We start from the raw sequence: 23,182 nt of genomic DNA, 5'->3' as shown, positions 1-23,182 counted from the left end.
CAATCCACTCACCTCAGCTTCCCAAAGGCGCGGGATTACAGGCTGAGCCACCGAGCCTGGCTTGTCATGCAATTCTTAGGTGATATTTTTGTTGCCCTTTTCCATAATATCAAGGGACTTCTGCTGATCTTTAATGACTTGTTGATTTTTATCTTAGGTTTCCTCAACCAGTATATTATAGGTGTTTCATGATGATAACATTAGGCATGCTACTCTTCTTTGGTACTAGTTACTGACTGAGTTGTATCCTCCCCAAGTTTAAATGTTGAAGTCCTAACTCTCAATACCTCAGAATGTGACTCTTTGGAGATACGGTCTTTAAAGAAATAACTGAGTAACTGAGTTAAAAGTAACTTAGTAAACTGATTAGGGTGGGCTCTATCTAGTATGACTGATACTTATAAGGAGAGGAGATTAGGTTACAGACACACACAGAGGAAAGACCTTGACTATACAATGAAGATGGCCATTCCTAAGCCAAGGAGAGAGGCCCTCAGAAGAATGCAGTCCTGGTAACATGTTGATCTTGGACTTCTAGCCTCCAGAGTTGTGAGAAAATAAGATTCTGTTGTTTAAGCCACCACCCCATCTATGGTACATTGTTATGGCAGCCCTAGCAAATTAATATAGCAGTTTTAAGTCATTTTTTATTACTTTTATGCTATCACTTTTATATTTTTTGTTGACTATTATGAATATCAACTTTTTACCAGAAACTTTTATAATAGCACAAAGATATGCTGTAGATGGGATGAGTATGATTCAAAATGAGAAAAGCATGATATGTTGAATCAGTGCCAATGGCTAGGAGCATGTAGCGGCACTCACTTGATTGGCTGACTTACTGTGAGAAAAATACATTAATTGCAGTATTTAGTATTCCAGTGGATTTGTATACATACCTAATACTTCTAAAATGAACCTTGCTAGGCTGAGTAATGACCCTCAAAGTTCCTAGGTCCTAATCCCTGGGAATGTTACCTTATATGGCAAAAAGACACTTTATAAATATAAATTAAAGATCTTGAGATAGGAAGATTATTCTGGATTATGCAGTGGGCCATAAATGTAATCAGAAATGTCTTGATAAGAGGGAGGCAGAGGAGGAATTAACACGAAGAGCAGAAAGTGATATGAAAATGGAAGTGGAGATTAGAGTGATGTCATGACAAGTCAAGGCATGCCAGTAGCCACCAGAAGTTGGAAGAGACTGGAAAAGAGATTCTCCCTGGAGCTTTTTGAGGGAGAGTGACCCAGCTGACTCCTTGATTTAGTCCTGTAAAGACTCAGTTCATGTTTCTGGCCTCCAGAACTGGAAGAGGAAAATTTCTTTTATTTTAAACCATTGAATTTGTGGTGTTTTGTTACAGTAGCTCTAGGAATCTGATATACATGTTATGATAAATCAGCTGTAAATGTGATATATCTCAATATTTGTTTAAATCTTTGGTAGAGATTGATTCTTGTCAATTTCATGAAATGGATTAAAAGGATCTTAAAAGGATGTTATAAAATTGTATAATAGTCTTAAAATCACTAGAAAAACATAAAAAAATTCAAGTTTTCTGCCAAGTCCTTTTATAAAATAGTATTTTTAAAATCTTCAACCTTGTTATTTTAAGACTGATGTCTGACCTAAACAATTGCTAACTTCCCTTTTTTTCTGGTAAATATTGAGGATCAACAGTAAAATGATTTAGATCAAATTTTTTCACCCTCTTCTTTGAAGGGAAGACATCTTTTATTCAGATTAATTAAACATGTATGCTTGAGTTATAGTTATTAGCAAGGTAAATTTCTAGAGGAACATGCTATAGTGGAGGAACACTAATAAAGAATATAGCAGCTAGCACAGAACCTGGTACTTGACACATACTTTCATGTTAATTGAGGAAATTTATGAATTTTAATGTTTAGATATGATCTGAAATTTTTGAAGTTAAATTAAATCACTCTAAAATATAGCAGTGATTTCTAATACACTTTGGTTTTCTTCCTTTGTGTTTTCCCTCCCCCTCCTCTCTCCTCTCCTTCCCTTCCCTCCTTCCCTTTTCTCCTTCCTTCCCCTCTCCTCTCCTCCCATCCCCCTCTCTTCCCTTCCAACATGTTCTGCCAAGGAAGCACATTTTTCGCTAAAATATGATTTGCATAATAAATTTTAAGTTCAGTTGAAAATTTTATTTTTTATTTTTTTGAATTGGAGTCTCACTCCGTTGCCCAGGCTGGAGTGCAGTGGCACACTCAGGGCCAACCCAGCATTGACCTACTGGGCTCTGGCTATTCTTCCGCCTCAGCCTTCCAAGTAACTGGAACTACAGGCGCACACTACCATGCCTGGCTTTTCTTTTTTAGTTGTAGAGATGAGGTCTCACCAAGTTGCCCAGGCCAGTCTTGAACCTGCAGGCTTAGGCAGTCCACTTGCCTCGGCCTCCCAAAGTGCTGGGATTACAGGCTTAGCCACCGAGCCCAGCCGAAAAAACTTTTTTTAAAAGACCAGATATACTAAATTTATCTCTCAGGCTATTAGTTATTGGTGTGGTAACCAGACCTTTGTGCCATCAGAAGAGTTACATACTTTGTGTTTATTTAAACAAATCGAGTACAGGGGTTAGTAAACTGTGATCCATGGGCAAAATCTAGTCCTCTGCCCTCCATTTTTGTAAATAAAGTTTTATTGGAACATAGCTGTGCTCTTTTGTTTACATATTGATATGACTGCTTTTGCTACTCCAGTGGCAAAGTTGAGCAGTTATGGCAGAAACTGTATGGACTACAAAGCCTAAAAGACTTATTGTCAACCTCTGATACAATATTATACAATAATTTACTTCAAGAATTCTGGAAAATGTTCTGGTATTTAACACCAGTTTCTCCAACTACTTATAGTAATAGGTTTTTTTTTAAAGATTATTTTTCTGGAGGTTGATTTGCTAAAATATTTGAAGAAGACAAAATAATGAGGAATGGGGCTAGTGCAAATTTTGTGAGGATACAAATTGTACATGTTTGAGGCTTCATTCTTTCTATATCCTCAGCATATAGGGGTTCACTTGTATTAGATATGATGGGATAAGTTCCATTAGGGAGTTGGCATTATTCTCACATCAGCTGGAGTACATCAGTGCTATTCTGAAACTGACCACCACCTGTAGTTAGTGCAGATGTCACAAGGTAAGGAGTCAGTTCCACAAGTCTGCCTCTAATTCAGTTGCTAGTGGCTAGTAGTGTTCCCCGTTCTATTCATGCTTTTGACCAACTGGCTACAAATCGGAGGGGTTCCAACAACCCACCTCATGGTTGATAATTTACAAGAATGACTCAGAATTCAGGAACACACTGTCCTTATGATTAGAGTTTTATTTAAAGCATACAGATAATGTACAACCAAATGAGGAGACACATAGGGCAAGGTCTGGTAGGTTCCAAAACACAGAGCTTCTGTGCCCTCTTTCTGTGGAATCAGGGTATATTACCCTCCTGGCACATCAGTGTGTTCACCAACTAGGAAGCTCCACCATGCTTCAGTGCCCAGAGTTTTTATTGGTTTTATGTTGTAGTTCCAAAACTAGTTCTGTTTTTCATAGCTGTTTCTGGTTTGTGAAGGAAGAAGAGTAAGGTAAATCTAGTGTTCCTGTATATTATAACTTGATGGAATGTTGTCCAATAATACTCATATTGATTCTAAGATTTGCCCCTGTTTTTTGGTGTTAAAATGACGGTTAGTAGTAATATTTTTTGAGTGTCTTAATTGGACAGTAAAATTGGCAGCAAAACTTTCTGTTTCTCTCTCTTTTTCTTTTTGTCTCTCTCCCTCCCTGTTTCCCACTTGCCTTCTTCCCCTTTTCTGTCTCTCACCCCTCCCCGTTTCTTCTTGAGTCTTTTAAAAGCAATTAATTAATTAATTTTGAGTTGGGATCTCACTCTGTCACCCGAGCTGTAGTGCAGTGGCATGATTGCGGTGTACTGCAGACCTGAACTCCTGGCTTAAGCAATCAACCTGCCTTAGTCTCCCAAGTAGCTAGGACTTCAGGCATGCACCTGGCTAATTTTTTAATTTTTTTTTTTTTTGGTAGATACCTGGCTTTTTTTGGTAGATACACCTTCCACACCTGGCTAATTTTTTAATTTTTTTTTTGGTAGATACATGGTCTTACTATGTTGCCCAAGCTGGTCTTGAACTCCTGGGCTCAAGCCATCCTTCTGCCTCAACTCAGCCTCCCAACGTGCTGATATTACTGGTGTGAGCCACTGCACCTGGCCTAAAACAACTTATTGATCTGTGAAATATATGGTTATACTCACTCAAACTGTTCTGCATTCCAGTTATGTTCTTCTGACACATGCATACACAACAACCCATCATTCCATCTCTGAATGAACAAAGAATGAAGGAGACTTGAATTATCAACCTTAGAGGACTAGAAAATTTATTTTTGGGAAAAGGAGAATAGGGGCAAAAGTATGGACTTTGTTTCTATTCCACAGTAAATCAACCAAGCATTCTTCTGGTGGTAATGACAGAATAGTTCCTATCAAATTAGTCTTGCCACAGTAACTTAAACTCTTAACAAAATATAAAAGGCAAAGACTATCTGAAGAGCAGCAAGTAGCAAACAGAAACTAGGGAGGAGGGGTGTTAGTTGACACTTTAAAAATGAAACAGCCCTGGTGGATTTACTGTTTTTATAGCCAGTTGGCACCATGGTAGACTGCTACAACTCAGAAAGAAAACTGCAGGTATCTTGCGACCCAGAGAGCAGAGTTTATGGTGACCACAACAGCTGGAAAGTGAGAGGGAAAAGAGTCTCAAATTTTGCATTAATACTTTGCTCATAGCACAGACTGAGCTGTGTGTGGAACAAACTGCATACAACCCAGCCAAGGCTAAAAGAAATGAACAAAGATTTCTGCTGCTGCCCATCATGAGGGATAAAGTCAAGCTAAGTTTAATATAAGCAGTTTTCAAAGGACTATAGCAGGATCTAGAACTATCATTTACTACATACAGGAGTAATCTAAAATTATCAGATCTATGAGGAAACGAGGAAACACTATCAATATTCAAGAGAAAATATAATCAGTAGAGATTGAAATTGAGGTAATAAACATGTAGGACAAATAACTGTTCCTTTGTTTGTCCATGCCTGGATTCAGAGATTTAAAACATTTTATAGTCAAAGGGAATTTCAAGATACTGATCCAGTGTCATTCTTCAGTGTTCTTCTCATGTCTCTAAGGTCTAACCTATACTTAACAATTTGCTAGTCTTAACACTGATGGTACCTTTTCTCCTCCTTGGTCAAAGGGAATTTCAGGATACTGCTTCAAGTCTCATTCTTCTTCAGTTATTTTCTCATGTATTTAACGTCTCGCATACACTTAACAATTTGATAGTCTTAACACCGGTGTTTACTTTTTCTCCTTCTTGGTGTGCTTCTTCTGTAAGGTGTTACTTGTTTAGTTAATATGTCAAGGTACTGGAATCTGAAGCTATTCCAGCTATTTTAAATATAAATTAGATGCCCACCAATAAGTTCTAGAACTCGTAAGAACTTACCTAGGGATTTAGCTATAATTACTGAAGGTGCCACTGGAATTACTGAGTTTAAGAACCTGATCCAGGGATTTTGGGCCATAGCTTAGAAAGCTTCTGCCACTGTTGCTGCCTGAACTGCTTCTTGATATCCACAAAGCTGATGACTGGGCATTGGAACCTGGAGTCCAGCTGCTGCCTCTAGTGCTATTGTCTCTTGGCATCCAAAGAATTGGAGAATGGACATTGGCACATCACTTGGGACAAAAACCTTATTTCTTGACTTGCTTGAAAATATAAAAGATTGGATAGTTAGAGATCTCCCTCACTTTCAGTTTCCATGTCTCATGAAAGTATTTTGTTGATAGATCAGAGATTGTATCCAGAACCCTGGTGGTGGGAACAATTGGACGATATTGATTTTTGCTTTTTAGCTTTTGTAGTATAAGAAAGTACTTTTTGGGCAGAGGTGGGGAGGGTGGAGTGAAGATTGAATGAACTAGTTTTATAGCATATGCTGAAGAAGTGACATTTGAACTGAGTCTGGAAGGAAGCCTGTGCATTTATTGTGTTTATGTGGAGTAAAAATGCATTCCAGTCTGAGATAATGGCATTAGACAAAGACATGGGTAGCTTTTTCAGGGTGACTAGGATGTATGGTGTAATGTTTGGAATGAGGGAAGTACCTGAAGGACAGTTTGGAAAAATAAAGTTCTAACTTACAGTTTATTTTCCTTTGATTTGGTTTCATTGATGAGGCCAAATGATGACTTGTGTTAGGGGATTAAATGGTATCCTTTGGTTTCTTCTGTACTTCTTATATCTACTTGGTGCTGGAATTATACAGTTCCTGAGTCAGAGCAACATGCTTAACAGAAATAAAACAAATATCAGTGTTCCTGAACCATCAGATGGTAGACTGATGTCATTAAGCCCTGAATCAAGGGAAAGACAATGTCTTTTAGAAATTGGAGGCACTGTTCTTTACTTTCAAGGTAAACAGCAGGCTGTCCTGCTTCTGTTCAATATGCTTTTGGAGAAATGAGTCACCCAAGCCCACATTCTACCTCAGATATTCTCTCGTATTTGTAGAGTTGAGAAAGCAAATCTCCAACCCCCTCCCTACTGATTATGAAGTTTAGACTAAACTATTGTATCCTAATTAGTAGTATAACAGGGGACTGTTCTTATTTCACTTAAAGTAAAAACCACTTTTTTTTTTCAAAAAGGGAAGTTGGAATCTTCCTTCTTACAGCCTAATTATAAATAGTTTGAGAAAAATCCTTTTTTTTTTTTTTGAGTCTGTGTCTTATTCTGTTGCCCAGGCTAGAGTGCAATGGCTCAGTCATGGCTACTGTAGCCATAGACTCCAGGATTCAAGTGATTTTCCTGCCTCAGCCTCCTAGCTGGAACTACAATAGAATACCACCACGCCCGGCTGATTTTAAATTTTTTTAATAGAGTCGATGCCTCACTATGTTGCCTAAGCTGGTCTCAAACTCCTAGGTATCCTTTCAAATCTCATGTTCTTTTGGCTGTCTGTAAGCAATTCTACCAGGCTACAGCTCAAAGCTCCTAAGTCTGAGTCTTCACAGTAGCCTAAACTTGTTTCAAAGTCTAGAAAATGGTTTTTCACTTCCTATAGTTTAAAATTCAGATTCCCTAGCATGGCATAGAAGGCTTCTTGATCTGGTCTCTTCCAACTGTCATCGTACTTACACCATGCTCAACTTCGTGAAGTGTTCCAAACACAGCATGTAAATTTGTGTCTCTTTGCTTTTCCATAAGTTATTTGTCTTACCTAGAATTCAGTTTGTGCTGTCTCTGTTCTACTTACTACAAGCATCATCTGCAGTCTTTACTGATTGCTTAGGATAGAGTTAATGGCTCTCTTTTTGTGCTATACCATCTAACTTGTTCCCACTCTATCATTTATTTTGGTCTGTATCTGTCTTTCCTACCTTACTTTTTAAAGGTAAGGATCATGTTTTATTCATCTCTATATCTTTAATATCCAGTAACTGGCACTTAAGTAGTTTGATAAGTATTTGTTGAATGAATAAGGCAATGTGGTATGGTATGCTTTGGAATCATAAAGACCTATATTTAAATCCCGGTTCTATTACTGTGTGTTTTGTCCAAATTACCTTACTCTGAGTTTAATTTTCTCATCAAAATTGGGTTAATAGTGTTAACCTTAGAAATTAAATAAGGAATTACATATAAAACATTTAGCTTTATATAGTAGTATTATTAGTCATCACATTCATTATCCTTTTTCTTAGATTCAGCCTCTCTTGTGCTCACACTTCCAATCAGCATTTAATGTGTTTGTGGTTTCTCATCTTAAAATAAGCTTTCCTAATCCTGCCCTTTGAGATTTTACCTTTTCTCTCTTGACAGTTTACAGTAAGTTCTTGAATATGCTGTTGTTTATTGGCTTCTTCTTTCTCCAGGCATATGTATGCTTCAGTCCATTGTAATTTCACTTTCTTTCTACTCCCTGGATATTGTTTTTGCAGTCATCAATGATAACTTTGTTCTGAATGTAATGACATTTTTTTACCTTATTCTTTTATTTGTAGCCCATAACATATTTGTAATTTTATTTTTATGCTTGCTTATTTAATGGCAGTCTTTTCTTTAAAGGTAAGTTTAATGATGACAGGAGGCTTATCTATTTTACTTGTCACTGTTTCCCTAGTGTCTTCCATAGGATTGGGCAAGGGGTAGATCTCAAGCCTTCATCAATGTGGCATTTAAAAAAATCTGTAGTTCTTTGCAAATAGGGTGCAGACATCAATTTTGTTTTTAGAAGGCTTTTCATGATGAAGCAAAATGCACTGTAGTATCAAATTTGAATTATTTGAATTATCAATTATTTGGTTCGGAATCTTAAAAAGATTATTTACTGTGATCGCTAAACATATCTTTGCTTGCCTGTTCCGTGACAAAGTCAAAAAAATGGATGATGTGGTTTAGAATCTGTGATTTAATATTACCAGTGTTTGTATTGTTCCCTGTACTCAGCACTCTTGTGAGAAATGACCAAGCAGGAGCCATTCAACCAAGAAATAAGAGTGAATTGGCTTCAGTCATTTAAGAAAACCACTGTGCCTATACTTTTATTAAAAACTCACGTTCACTTGTATCAGATATCAGATATCAATTCTTAAACTTTGCCTTCAGGGTAAAAGTAAAGGTAAGGATGGTGTTGATGCAAGATCTTATTTCTGTTTGCTTCTCTAGTCTTATTCCTTTCCCTTTTTGCCTCATACTTTATGCTTCAAACATCCTAAATTATTTACATTCCAGCAGTGTACCTTTGTAGTGGCAAGTCCTTTGCTTGGAATATCTCTCCCATCTGTCTGCGGCCTAACTCCTGCACATACTTCAGGCTTCAGCTTAATTGTCTCTGCCTCGTGGAAACCTTTTTCCTTGGTCCCAGAAGGCTTGGTTTGCTTTCTTAGTATAAACCCCTACGTGATAGACATTTTCTGTTTGATCTTCCTAATCTACTTTCTACTCTTTTTCTTCTGGTCTTTGCCCTGGGAGGAGGTTTACTAGCGTGGATTATGTCAGTGAGCATCAGTGACTTTGGCTTCAGAGTACAGCCAGTTAGGAAATAAGCAGTTGGAAGCAGTGAGAAAGGTAAGCTCTCACTATTTATTTCTCTGGTTCCTTCCCTGTGAGGTTACCTTGGTCTGACTGTGTCCCAAGACAGATCACTACACCCCTCATGGTGGCCTTCTTTATATGATCTTCTCTTCTTTGTTCTGGTAACCTCTCCTTCGTTTTGTCATTCTGGACTGAGATACTACTCCTGCTGTTAGGACTGTTTCCTGTATCTTTCATTGTGTTCTCCTTTCCCCTCATCACTCCTTTTTTTAAGTTGAATTTCTGTGCCTATTACTTTGAACATAAATGCTCCATGAATGATCCTAATTGAAATACTTCATCAATTTCTGATCAGAAGTCTGGCTATGTCCCTGCTGTATATTATTTGTGATATTGCCTTCTCTCTCTCAAACAATTGCCTGTTATTGCCTTTGCCCTTATTTAGATAAGCAGGAGCCTCGGTTGGTGAAGTTCTAAAACACCCTCTTCCCACTTTAGATAGGACAGTGCAATTTTTTTGTTTATATTCTATGTAAGACTTGATTTGAAATTAGTTTGAACAATAAAAATGATTTGGAAATTACTGACTAGAAGAAAAAAGTATCTTGAACTCATTTAATGGCATTTAAAGACTCTTTAAAGATCTGGCATCTACCTTAATTTTTAACCTCATCCTAATTTTTTTCTTTTTTTTTTTTTGAGCCAGGAGCTCTCACTCTGTTGCCCAGGCTGGCTTGTGTGGCATGATCATGACTCAACCACAGCCTCGACCTTCTGGGCTCAGGCAATCCTTTGGCTTTAGCCTCTTGAGTAACTGGGTCTACAAGTAGGTGCCAACACGCCTGGCTAATTTTTTAAATTTTTTTTGTAGAGATGAGGTATTGCCATGTTGCCTGTGCTCAAGCAATCCTCCTACCTCAGCCCCCAAAGTGCTAGGATTACGGGCATGAGCCACTGTGCCAGCCCCTTCTTGGACTTTCAACTTCAAAGGATAATAAATATTGTCTCCCATGTCAATGTCTTGGTATATATTGTTACAGACATGCTAGGTAACTCCCACTCATCCTTTAGTTCTTAATCCAACTTTTGTTTGGTTTCTTTCTTTCACTCCTTTCTGACTTACCTCCTACCTGCACACATATGAGTATACATGCATGCACACATCTATTTAACAATTTTAAAAAAGAAGGATGTTAGCATGGTAGGAAGATCACAGCATCTCTTTGGAGGAGCATGATGAAGAATTTAGGGCCATTAGAGTTATCCACAGGCCAGGCTCAGTGGCTCAGCCTGTAATCTCAGCATTTTGGGAGACCGAGGCAAGTGGATTGCCTGAGCCCATGGGTTCGAGACCATCCTGGGCAACTTGACAAGACCTCGTCTCTACAATAAATTTAAAAAATAGCCAGATGTGGTAGTGCATGCCTGTAGCTCTGGAAGGCTTGGAAGGCTGAGGCAGAAGGATCACCAGAGCTCAACCGGTCGATGCTGGGGTGGCTATGCGTGTGTCGCTACACTCCAGCCTGGGTGATGGAGTGAGACTTCAACTCAAAAAAAAAAAAAAAGAATTATCCACAGTTTTGAATGGAGCCACCCCCTTTTAATTTCAGTTGATGAAAAATCAGTGTACCTCTTTTTTAGAGAAATCTTCTTGGGTTGGTTGTGTTCCTCCTTAGCTTAATGAAACATTGATTACTAAATACCCTGATCAATACTAAAACCTATGATTTAGAATGTCCTATGTTCATTTTTATGACCAAGTAATAAGGGTGACTTAAAATATTTTGGGGGAGACAGTTTTAAACTTGTAGAAAGGTTACAAGTACAGGATAAAGAGTTTATTTTGAACAGTTTGAAAATAGCTTGCTGATAGGATGTCCCATTACCCCTGAATACTATGGTATGTGTTTTCTAGCAGCAAGTACACCCTACTTCATAACCACAATGCGCTCATCAAAGATGCATAATTACCATTGATACACTTTTGCCATCTATCTAATCCTTGAATTCCATTCAAGTTTGCCGATTGTTCCAGTGGCTTTATAGGAAAGGCTTTAGTGCAAAAGCGTTTGTAAGTCATGTCTCCTTAATTTTCTTCAGTTTGGTACAATTCCTTAGTCTTCTCTTGACTTACCTGACTTTGATACTTTTGAAAATGTATGGGTCAGCTGTTTTGTAGAATATCTCTCAGTATGGGTATGTTTAATGTTTGCTTGTGATTAGATTCAGGTGATACATTAAAGATGATTTTGAAGGCAGTAGTTTCTATTTAAGAACCACTCCCCATTGTCTTAGCTTTTTTTCAAAAATTTTTTGTGTTTTTAGTTTTTTTGTTCGAAAAGTTTTTTCTGAAACTTTTGTGTTTTTAGTTTTGGGGCTTGTGATAATCTTTAAATCTAGAGGAAACATATAAAGAGCTTGGCATGCACATCAAGATGTAGTAACCCTAAAAATATTTTGTAAGAGACCAGAGAAACGTACTGTCATAGGAATTTTTTTCAACTAATCAGGAATAACTTATTTTGCTATAATTTGTCATTAACATCTTTTCTAATTGACAGATTCTTTTTGGCTTTTGAATTGCAAGTGGTACTTGAGAACTTCTAAGGCATAAATAAGTGTATTTAATTATGGCAGAACTTATTCTAAAATAGACCTCTTAGTTAAAAACAAATTGTACACATTTGATCACTCAGTTTTAGCTGTGAAATAATTTGAAAATCCAAGTGAAGGCAGTCAGAATTACTGTTACAAGCCTATTTTTAGAAGTTTAGATTTTTTTCCCCACTTTAATTGGTTTCCTTTCTAGCCACCTGCAGTTTTATGTGCAAGCACGTGTTCATTTTTTTCCAATTCTCCCCCTCCCGAAGTGTGGCAAGCAGCTTCTCTAATGCTTTTGGTTTGTTCTTTTTCAAGAGCAAAGTGTAAATTATAAAGCTTTCATTAAGTATTTAAGTTTATTTAAAGATATTTTTGAGAACATACTGCGTTATTATGGAATAAAGGACCCTCTGCCTCTAGGAATTCTTTTTGACTATAGCCTATCTTGATGTTATTAATATACTGTATATTAACATATATCTTTTCCATTCTTTTACTTGCAACTTTTTTCTGTTTTGAAAGATTTGTCTCTGCTAAGAATATAACTGGGTTCAAAAAATACAGTGTGATAGTTGTTTTAATGGGAGTATTTATTACATTTACATTTAATATAGTTATTGACATATTTGAATTCAGCTGAACCATCATTATTTTACGTTTTCTACTCATATATCATCCTCTTTTCTTTCTTGCTTTCTTTTGGATTATTTTTTAGAGATCTTGTTATATATGTGCTACATATATATGCATGTGTTGTATGTATGTTAACTCTTGCTTGTGGTGAATTGTTTCCTGATGTGTTTTGTAAATTTTGATTGTGAGTTCATTTTAAGATCTTATCTCATCTTATTTATTTATTATTTATTTATTTATTTATTTATTTATAGGCAGGGTTTCACTCTGTCACCCAGTCTGGAATACAGTAGCATGGTCATGGCTCTCTGCAGCCTTGACTTTCTAGGCTCAGGAGATCCTGCCACCTCAGCCTCTCGAGTAGCTGGAACTATGGGCACATTCCACCACAGCCAGCTAATTTTTGTATTTTTTGTGGAGATGGGGTCTTGCTGTTGTCTAGGCTGGTCTTGAACTCCCGGGTTCAAGTGATCCTCCTGCTTTGGCCTCCCAAAGTGCTGGGATTACAGGTGTGAGTGTCAAGATTCTTAATTTAGTCACATATGCAAAGTCTCTTTTGCCATATCAATTTTAACTTCCCTCCTTCAGCAAGCCCAAAGGTGTTTTTTATTTGTCTCAATGTGGCATAAAAGTCCACACTTCTTTGTTTGTGGCCAATAAGCTACTACAGTAGCTGCAGATTTTTTTTGTGTTTTCCACCCTGAGTTTTAGTCATCCCTTCTTCCTGCTGTCCTGGACTTTCTTTACTCTCTTTAGCATTGGACTGTGAATTTTTAAAAGATGCTTTCACAGCATTTTTTTTTTTTTTTGAGTTGGAGTCTCACTCTGTCGCCCAGACTGGAGTGCAGTGGTGGCCACTCCCAGCCACCGCAGCCTTGACCTGCTGGGCTCCGGCGATCCTTCCGCCTCAGCCTTCCAAGTAGCTGGAACTACAGGCGTGCACTACCAAGCCCGGCTAATTTTTTGATTTATTGTAGAGATGAGGTCTCGCTGCCCAGGCGGGTCTCGAACCCGCGGGCTCAGGCAATCCACTCACCTCAGCCTCCCAAAGGTGCGGAATTACAGACTGAGCCACCGAGCCCGGCTTATCAAACATTTTTAGGTAGTTTTATAGTGGGAGAGATTTCAGGTTATCTAGTATACCATATTGCCCCAATTGGCATTTCTTATATTAGCAAGGTGTTAATGAATTTAATAAGATGTAAAGTCTGTTAGCTTTGTTTTCCTGTTATCTTTTAATTTAAAATGCTTTTAATTTAATCCCAATCAAAAACCTTCAGTGAATCTCAGCTGTGAAAAGGCTTATAGTTAACTGTGATTAAAACTCAGTTTCTCCATTTGAACACTCTAATTTATTCTGATATGAACAGCGCATGCCTTTTTTCTTTAATATGATCCAGCTTGTCCTGGTTTACAACTCAACCCTACTATTCAACCAGACCAAGAATTCCTCACACCATCATGCCCTGGCTCCCTTCTTGACTGTCTGCTGAGGTTTCTTGTTTTTCAATTTTATGTTTTTATGCTTATCTCATTTGAGCTAAAGGCATAGAGACATTTTTCTGTATCCAGCTGTTATCATTGAACTTAATTTAGCAACTCCCTCCCCTTGATAATAGGTGTATGTGATTAAAAGTCAGTCTGATGCTACCTAAGGGATTATAATGACAAGCAGAATATGGTCCCACCCCTTTCTATCCCTGGTTGTGTTCTCTAGTGCACTTATATATTGCATATTGTGTACCAGGCTTTCTCTATACATGAACACCAATGAATTAATTCATTCTCATAGCAGCCTCATTTTACAGATGAGGAACTGATACATAAAGAAATGAATGAGCCGGGCTCAGTGGCTCAGCCTGTAATCCCGTGCCTTTGGGAGGCTGAGGTGAGTGGATTGCCTGAGCCCGCGGGTTCGAGACCCGCCTGGGCAACTTGGCGAGACCTCATCTCTACAATAAATCAAAATGAGCCGGGCGTGGTAGCGCGCGCCTGTAATTCCAGCTACTTGGAAGGCTGAGGCGGAAGGATCGCCAGAGCCCAGCAGGTCGAGGCTGTGGTGACTGGGAGCAGCCACTGCACTCCAGTCTGGATGACAGAGTGAGACTCCAACTCAAAAAAACCAAAAAAACAACAAAAAAGAAATGAATGTGACTGATTCAGGGTAATACAGCTATTAAATGGAATTATATGAACTAGGCAGTCTGTCTTTAGAATCTGCTTGTTATCACAATGCAGTACTGCCCTTAGTTTTAGGCTAAAATCAATTCCCTTAGATTTAAAAATAAACTTTATTGTGCATATTTGAGGATTGCAGCATGATGTTATGGGATATTATATGTAGAAATAGTTAAATAGTTACTATAGTGAACCAGATAAATAGATCTATAATCTCACGTATTTCCTCTTTTTTTTTTTTTTTTTGGTGACAAGAGCAACCAAAAATCTACTTATTTAACAAAGATCTTTCATAGAGTCCTCCCTTGCTTAATGACAGGGATATATTCTGAGAAATATGTCATTAGATGATTTTGTTATGCGGACATCATAGATTGTACGTAGACAAACCTACATGGTATATAGGCTCCTATACAACCTGGCTATATGGTGTAGCCTATTGTTCCTAGCCTACCAATCTGAGCCGTCTGTTACTGTACTAAAGGCATTTGTGTGTCTAAACATAAAAAAGTATAGTGAAAATACAGTATAATAATTTTATGGAACCTCTGTTATATGTGGTCCATTGTTGACTGCAATGTTATGTGGCAAGTGACTGACTATACAATACAGTCTTACTAACTTTGGTCCTCATGTTGTGCTTTAGATCTCTAAACTTGTTCATATGCTTATCTGCCATTTTGTATCCTTTGATTTACTTCTCACCATCCCTTCCTGCCACTCCACCTGTGGTCACCAGTGTTTAATTCTCTATTTCAGTATATTTGAGCTCTTTTTAAAAATTTAAAAAAAAATTCATGTGTAAGTGAAATCATGGAAGACTTTTAGCATAATGTCCTCCAGGTCATCATTGTTGTGAGTCTTACTCTGTCGTCCAGGCTAGAGTGCAGTGGCGTGCTCATGGCCACCGCAGCCGTGATGTGCTGAACTCAGGTGATCCCTCTGCCTCAGCCTTTCAAGTAGGTGGAACTACAGGTGCGTGCCACCACACCCGGCTAATTTTTTTTTTTGTATAATTGTAGTGATGAGGTCTCACCAAGTTGCCCAGGCTGGTCTTGAACTCAGGCAATCCTCTCACCTCAGCCTCCCAAAGTGCTGGGATTATAGGTGTGAATCACCACACCCAGCCTAAATTTCCTTTTTTAAAAGTGGAATACTATTCCATGAGATATGTAGCTCTCCGTATATATAATATCTGTATAACATTTACTTTATCCATTCATCAGTGGATACAGATTGTTTTTTTATCTTGGCTATTTTGGATAGTGCTGCAATGATCATGAGAGTGCAGATACCGTTATGAGGTGGTGATTTCATTTCTGTTAGCTATGTACCCAAAAGAGGCATTGCTGCATTATATGGTAGTTCTATTTTTAATTTCCTTAGAAATGCCATACGTTTTCCATGATGGCTATAAAAGTCTACATTCCCACCAGCAGTGTACTCTAGGGTTCCCTTTTCTTTACACCCTTGCCAACATTTGATAGCCATCCTTAGGTTCTGAAGTGATAGCTCATAGTGACTTTAATTTTAATTTTCTTGATAACTAAGGATGTTGAGTACTTTTTCGTATACCTGTTGGACGTTCTTATGCCTTCTTTGGAGAAATATCTATTCTGGTCCTTTGCCCATTTTTTTCAATTAGGTTATGTTTTTCTGCTATGGACATGTAAATTTTAGATATTACTTTCTTACCAGATATATGAATTGCAAATATTTTTTCCCAGTTCATAGGGTGTCATTTTATTTTGCTGATTTTTTTTCTATGCAGAAAATTTTTTTAATTTTTAATTTTTTTATTATTATTTTTTGTCAGAGTCTCACCCTGTTGCCCAGGTTGTAGTACATTGGCACATTCATGGTCATTACAGCCTCAACTTGCTGGGCTCAGGCAGTCTTTCTGCCTCAGCTTTCCAAGTAGCTGGAACCAGAGGCACGCACCACCATGTCCAGTTAATTTTTTGATTTATTGTAGAGATGAGGTCTTATCAAGTCGTCCAGGCTGGTCTTGAACCCCAGGCTCAGGCAGTCCTCTTGACTCTGCCTCCCAAAGTGCTAGGATTACAGGTGTAAGCCACTGCACCTGTCCACAGAAGCTTTTTAGTTTAATGTAGTCTCATGTATTTATTTCTGCTTTTGTAACCTGAGCTTTTGGTATGATGTCCAAAATTATCATTGCCAAGACCAGTGTCAAGGAATTTTTCCCTGTGTTTTCTTCTAGGAATTTTATGGTTTCGGGTCTTACATTTAGATCTTTTGTCCATTTTTGAATTGATTTTTGCGTATGGCATGAGATAAGAATTCAAATTTCATTCTTTTGCATGTGAAAATTTAGTTTTTCCAGCATCATTCATTGAAGTGACTATCTTTTCCTCATTGTGTTCTCTTGGTGTCCTAGCTGAAAATTAGTTGACTATGTATATGTTTGGATTTATTTCTGGGCTCTCTATTCTGTTCCATTGGTCTATGTTTCTGGCTTTATGCCATGACCATACTGTTTCAGTCATTATAGCTTTGTTATATAGTTTTACATCAAGGAGTTTGATGCTCCCATTAAAAAAAAATTCTCAGTATTACTTTGGGTATTTGGAGTGTTGCGGTTCTTCAGAAAACTTAGGATTTCTTTTTTTTTCTATTTCTGAACAATGCCATTGAAATTTTGGCATTTTTAAATGGACATTTTAACAATATTTCTATCTATGAATATGGGACATCTTTATATTCATTTGTGTTTTCAACTTCTTTCATAAATGTTTCATAATTTTCAGTGTGCAGATTTTTCACCTCAGTAAAAATTATTCCTAGATATTTTTTGATGCTATCAAAAATAGAATTGTTTTCTTGATTTCTTTTTCAGCTATATTATTATTTATGTACAGACATGTTACTGATTATTGTATGTTGATTTTGTACTCTGCAACTTTACTGAATTAATTTATTAGTTCTAGCAGTGTTTTAATTTTTTATGGAATCTTTGGGATTTTCTGCATATTGGATCATATCATCTGCAAATAGAGATACTTTTACATCTTCTTTTCTGATTTGTATGCCTTTTATTTCTTTTTCTTGTCTGATCTTGCAGACACTTCTGGTACTATGTCAAATAGAAGTTCATAATTTAGAAGTCAACGTTTTTTTTTAAGGCAGTAATCCTTTCCTTCTAACTTCTAGTATTGTCATTGTGATGACTGATGTGTTTCTGATTCCAGATCCTTTGGAGGTGACTTGTCTTTTTCTCTCTGGATACTTTTGGCATATTTATTCTCTTTAGTTGTAGTGTTTTGAAATTTAACGGGTATGTTACTTGGTATTGGTCTTTTAAACAGTTTTTTATTAAAAATATTTTTATTTTAGAGACAGACTTTTACTATGTTGTCCAGGTTAGTCTTGAACTCCTGGGCTTAAGTGTTCCTTCTGTCCCAGTGAGTTGCTGGGATTACAGGTGTATGCCACTGTACCTTGATGGTATTGGCTTTTTTTTTTTTTTTTTTTAAAGGAGGGAGAATCTTGCTCTGTTACCCAGGCTGGAATGTGATGGTGTAATCATAGCTCACTGCAGCCTTGAACTCCTGGACTCAAGTGATCCTACTGCCTCAGCCTTTGAAAATAGACTACAGGCATGTGCCACCACGACTGGTTAAGTTTTAAATGTTTTATGGAGACAGGGTCTCACTTTGTTGTCCAGACTGGTTGTGAACTCCTGGGCTCCAGTGATTCTCCTGTCTCAGCCTCCCCAAGTATTGGAATTACAGTCATGATATACTGCACCCAGCTGCTTTTAAAAATTTTTATTTAAGTATTCCTCTATTCCCTGAAAGATCTTTTGTTGTTGTTTCAAGTTCTTTTTTGTGTTTTATTTGTTTTATGGTCTTCCCTCTTATGAACTGTTACCCTCAGTCTGGTGATCACGGTTGTTTGTTTATATTTAAGAATAAGGGTCTAAAATGCTTAAATAGAAACTCTTTAAGTGTGTCACATAGGCTATCAGTTGGTGGGGTGATAACGCTGTGAACAGGTTCACCTCCAGTTTTCAATATATGGAAGTCTTTTCTCTTGTGCCATTCTGTTTCTGCAGTGAAGAATCTTCTAATTTCCTTCATGAGAATCACATTTAAGAGGGGGTGCTGGCATTCTGAGAACATGGTGAGTGGAAAGATTGGGAATTCCATTGTTCCATGTTTAGACACTCAGTTCTAGATTTTAGCTCTGCTTTCACTTTAAAAATAAAGTTTTATTGAGATTTAATTAACATCTTGTAATTTATCTGTGTGAAGTATACAATGCTTTGGTATGTTCACAAAGTTATACATACATCACTATAATCAATTTCCAGAACATTTTCATTATCTCTCCAAAAGTCTCTGACTCCTTAGCTAATCACTCCCCAATCATAGCATCTTTTCTCTATCTAGCCCTAAGCACCTAGTAATTTCCTTTTGTCTCTATAGATTTCTTCATCGTGGACATTTCATGTAAATAGATTCATGCAATATGTGGTCCTTTGTCATGGCTTCTTTCACTTAGCATGTTTTCAAGGTTCATCTGTGTTGTAACATGTATTAGTACTTCATTCCTTTTTATTGCCAAAAAATATTTTATTGTATGGATAGATTACATTTTATTTATCCATTTATCAGTTAATAGACTTTTGGGTTGTTTCTACTTTTTGACTATTATAAATAATGGTGTTAGAATGTTTGTGTACAGGTTTTGTGTGGACATATGTTTTCAGTTATATTGGTTATATGCCCAGGAATGGAATTGTTGGATCATGTAAGTCTGTGTTTAGCCATATGTGGCACTACCAGCTGTTTTCTAAAATGGCTCCCCATTTTACATTTCCACCAGCTGTGTATGAGGGTTGCAGTTTCTCCACATCCTTATAAACACTGTTTTGGCTTTTTTTTTTTTTTTTTTTTTTTTAGACGAGGTCTTGCTATGTTTTCCAGGCTGGCCTTCAGCTCCTGGGCTCGGGTGATTCTCCTGTCAGTCTCTCACATATCTGGGATTACAGGGCATGCACCATGGTGCCCAGCTCTGTTGTTTTTTTTTTAAATTAAATTAAATTAAATTTTATTATATCCATCCTAGTGAATATGAAGTGACATTTCATTGTTATTCCTTACTTTGGTAGTCTGTAGAACCTGACACTCCAAATTCTGAGCCTTTTTAAGGTTTTTCTTTTAGGATAAATTGCCTTACTGTATGTGGATGTCTAGGTTATAGCTGCTTCTATTTAACTACCTTCCCTCCATTTGCTGCTGCTGCTCCTTTTTTTTTTTTTTTTAAACTAGTCTGAGTGTCTGAGACCCATTTGATTTCAGATACTCAAAGATTTATTGGAAGTTCTTGTCCCTCATCCTTCGGGTGGGGGGATATATATGTGTCTGTATGTGTGTTATGTATATATATAACACACATACAGACACATATAAATAAATTCTTTGACAGTTATTTTGGTAGTTTCAGGTGAAAGAGACATCAGTGTGTAATCAGTCCTCAAAATTTAAACTGAAGTATCAACTTTTACTTTTAAATATCTTCTCAATAAAATATCTGCAAATGTAAATACCTGCAAATGTGGTCATTGCTTGTAAGAAGAATTATAGGACCAAACTTATTCCAACAAGAAGACTCAGAAAGGGCTGTTATTGAGTATAATATTGGATTTGAAAGTATTGGATTTGAATCTTAAAAGTATTGGATTTGAATCTTTTTTGATAATACTGCTTTGCACTGCTTGTCATGTGGGTGGGGCATCTTAAATGAACTAAGTAACAATTTCTGATTTCTAAGATTTCTAATAACAGCTGTTTGTTCTTGGCTATAAGCGTTTCCTGGTCTGATATCAAGAAAACTCAAAAGGTAAACACTTAAACATGAATTGGGAAATATAATAATAATAATGAAAGCTAACATTTATTGAGTTTTTTCAACATGTCAAACACTGTTGAAATTTTTTATATATGTATATCATCTCATTTAATTCTTACAATAACTCTGTGAGGTTGATACTACTTTTTGTTTTTAAATCTCATCTGTTTGGTATGGAAACTGAGGGTATAGGGTGGTTAAACAATTTACCCAAATTCACACAGTTAGTAAATAGGACAGTTACCTGTTAAATCTGTTCATTTTGGTCCTTGAGCCTGATTCTTAGTCATTTATACTCTGCCTGATATTTCTTGAGGATTTTAAATATACTATTTCTTTAAGAAAAGACACTTCTGAAATACTAAAGCAAATAGTAATTCTTAGGTGAAGAATAGTAGGTTTAGCTGGGTTCGGTGGCTCAGCGGCTCAGCCTGTAATCCCAGCGCTTTGGAAGGCTGAGGTGAGTGGATTGCCTGAGCCCATGGGTTCAAACCCGCCTGGGCAACTTGGCAAGACCTCATCTCTACAGTAAATCAAAAAATCAGCCGGGCATGGTAGCGCTTGCCTGTAATTCCAGCTACTCGGAAGGCTGAGGTGGAAGGATCACCAGAACCCAGTGGGTCGAGGCTGCGTGACCGGGAGCGGCCACTGCACTCCAGTCTGGGCGACAGAGTGAGACTCCAACTCAAAAAAAAAAGAGTAGTAGGTTGAAGAATAAGTACAAATTTATGACCCAGTGTTTAGAAGTCAAACTGTGGTGTTATGGTTTCTTAAAAGTTCATATTTAGCTTAGATCCTAGTTTGGGTCAAAAATGGTTAGCATGAAATTAAGCAAAACATTTTTCTTTTTTGGGTGAATGATGTATAATGACCTTTTTTGGGTGAATGATGTATAATGATGTGGAGTGTTAAATGGTTTGTCTTACATTCATAAAAAGGCAGAGAGGAGATAGAAAGTTTCATTGGGTGGTACTAAAAAAATTAGACATGGACCAAAATGTTAGTTATGGATCCAGTTTTTCCCCAAGTTAAAATATTTCAGAATAATTTTGATGCAAGTGTTTTATGTTTTTGCAGCTCAGAGTCTGATTTTGCAACTCATCTTTCTAAATAGCTCTGTTTTATAGTGTATATATATAGGTCATTCTGAATCAAGTTAACTTCGAAGTTGATTGGGACCTTGTTTCAAGCTTATTGAACAAAGCTCTGTAAGACAGAATTTTGGGCATAAGGCCATTTCCAGAGCCTGGTCCAAATAAGCAGTAACAGACAAAGATTGTCTCTTTCTTGGCTGAAGGCTTTCTCTGTGTAGCTTGTCTCAGAACTGTCTTACACTTTTTTTTTTTTTAACCCTTTTTATACTCCTCTCCTTTTTCTATTCAGGGCAAAAGTATTTTGATTTTCATTCTGTAGTTATTTTTTTCAGCAAACATTTATTGTGTTTTTATGGATATACAAAGCTCTTTGCTTGAAACCCATAATGCGCTCCCTGTAGTGGTAGTGGCAGTTATGAGGATAGTAGGCATTTTGATATAATACTGTAGAAAATATGTGAAACATTAAGTAGTGTAGCTATATCATACTTTTTTCCTGTCTGCCTGTCATTTGCTAATTAGGAAGGGTTTTTTCTGGAAGATCTTTAAAAGAAGCATATTTATTATCTTTTCTCCTCCAAAATGACAAGGGAAAGAAAAAAGAACACAATTAAAACAACATATTTCTATACAGTTTAAAATAATTGTATCTTAAATGGTAATTTTAAAGTCTTGTCTACTTATGGAATTTATCATTTTATTTCCACATTTGTTTCAGAATATGTTCTCCTTTCTAAAGTATTACTTTTGAAATATTTTAATCCTTCCTTTAGAATTTTTGTTACCATGCAATTTGATTTACTTATTCAATTCCTAATCTGCTTATATTTATAAAAGACCAGCTTGACCCCTTAAGAAGAAATTTTAAAGTTTGGTTTCCTAGTTTTCATAGTCTTTTCTTTAACTCTTAGTAAGAGTAGAGTTCAACTTCTTATTATTCATCCCTATTTAGCTTTTCTCTAATCTGAGCAAGTGTTATATTTTTATGCCTTTTTCCCTTGGCTTGTGCTGTTACCTGTGCTGGATTTTTCTCTTTTCCCCCCCTCTCCTTTCTTCTTTTAACTTGCCAAATATGACTGGCTAAAATGAGATTTCCTTCCTTGGCATCTTTTGATACTGCCTTAGGAATATTAATTATTCTTTTCTTGGTGTTCTATTTGTATTTTCTATGCAGTTAAGTCCTTTACAATTATTTTATACTTATTAACATTTATTCTGCAGTGTGTTATATGTAATAATAAAATAAACATCTGTGAATCTACCACCAAAACTAAGAACTAGAAAATGATGAATTCTGTTTCTCCTACCTATGTACTTCTCTCTGTGCCCTGAAGGGAAAGTTTGTCATTCCCTTGCACTTAAAAATATTTTTTACCACATATGTTGGTATCTCTAAACAATGACTGTTTCATTTTGCTTGTGTTTGAGTTTATAAAAATGGATTCACAAGCTGGGCGCAGTGGCTCACGCCTATAATCCCAGTACTTTGGAAAGCGGAGGTGAGAGGATTGCCTGAGTGCAGGGATTCTAGACCAGCCTGGGTAACTTGACGAGATGTTGTCTCTACAATAAATCAAAAAATTAGTCAGGTGTGGTGGTGTGCGCCTGTAGTTCCAGCTACTTGGAAGGCTGAGGTGGAAGGATTGCCTGA

General features: G+C 36.9%; 1 protein-coding gene across 2 annotated transcripts in view; it reads left to right on the top strand.

Annotated features, from left to right (window-relative positions):
• ABI1 (abl interactor 1) overlaps positions 1-23,182 on the top strand; it is a 77,465-nt gene that overhangs the window by 14,366 nt on the left and 39,917 nt on the right. The window contains exon 1 of one of the 2 annotated variants that reach the window (XM_021718799.1): positions 18,642-18,706. The exons of the other annotated variant lie outside the window; for it this stretch is intronic. Within the exon in view, the coding sequence (XP_021574474.1) occupies positions 18,662-18,706 (45 nt within the window). The 5' untranslated portion in view covers positions 18,642-18,661. Of the gene's footprint in view, positions 1-18,641; positions 18,707-23,182 lie in introns of those variants that run through there. 2 annotated transcript variants of the gene reach the window in all.

This window comes from Carlito syrichta, unplaced genomic scaffold (genome assembly GCF_000164805.1).
Source record: "Carlito syrichta isolate Samal-C Ts95f unplaced genomic scaffold, Tarsius_syrichta-2.0.1 Scaffold313477, whole genome shotgun sequence".
NCBI lineage: Eukaryota > Metazoa > Chordata > Mammalia > Primates > Tarsiidae > Carlito > Carlito syrichta.
This window is presented reverse-complemented; position numbering and strand designations above follow the sequence as displayed.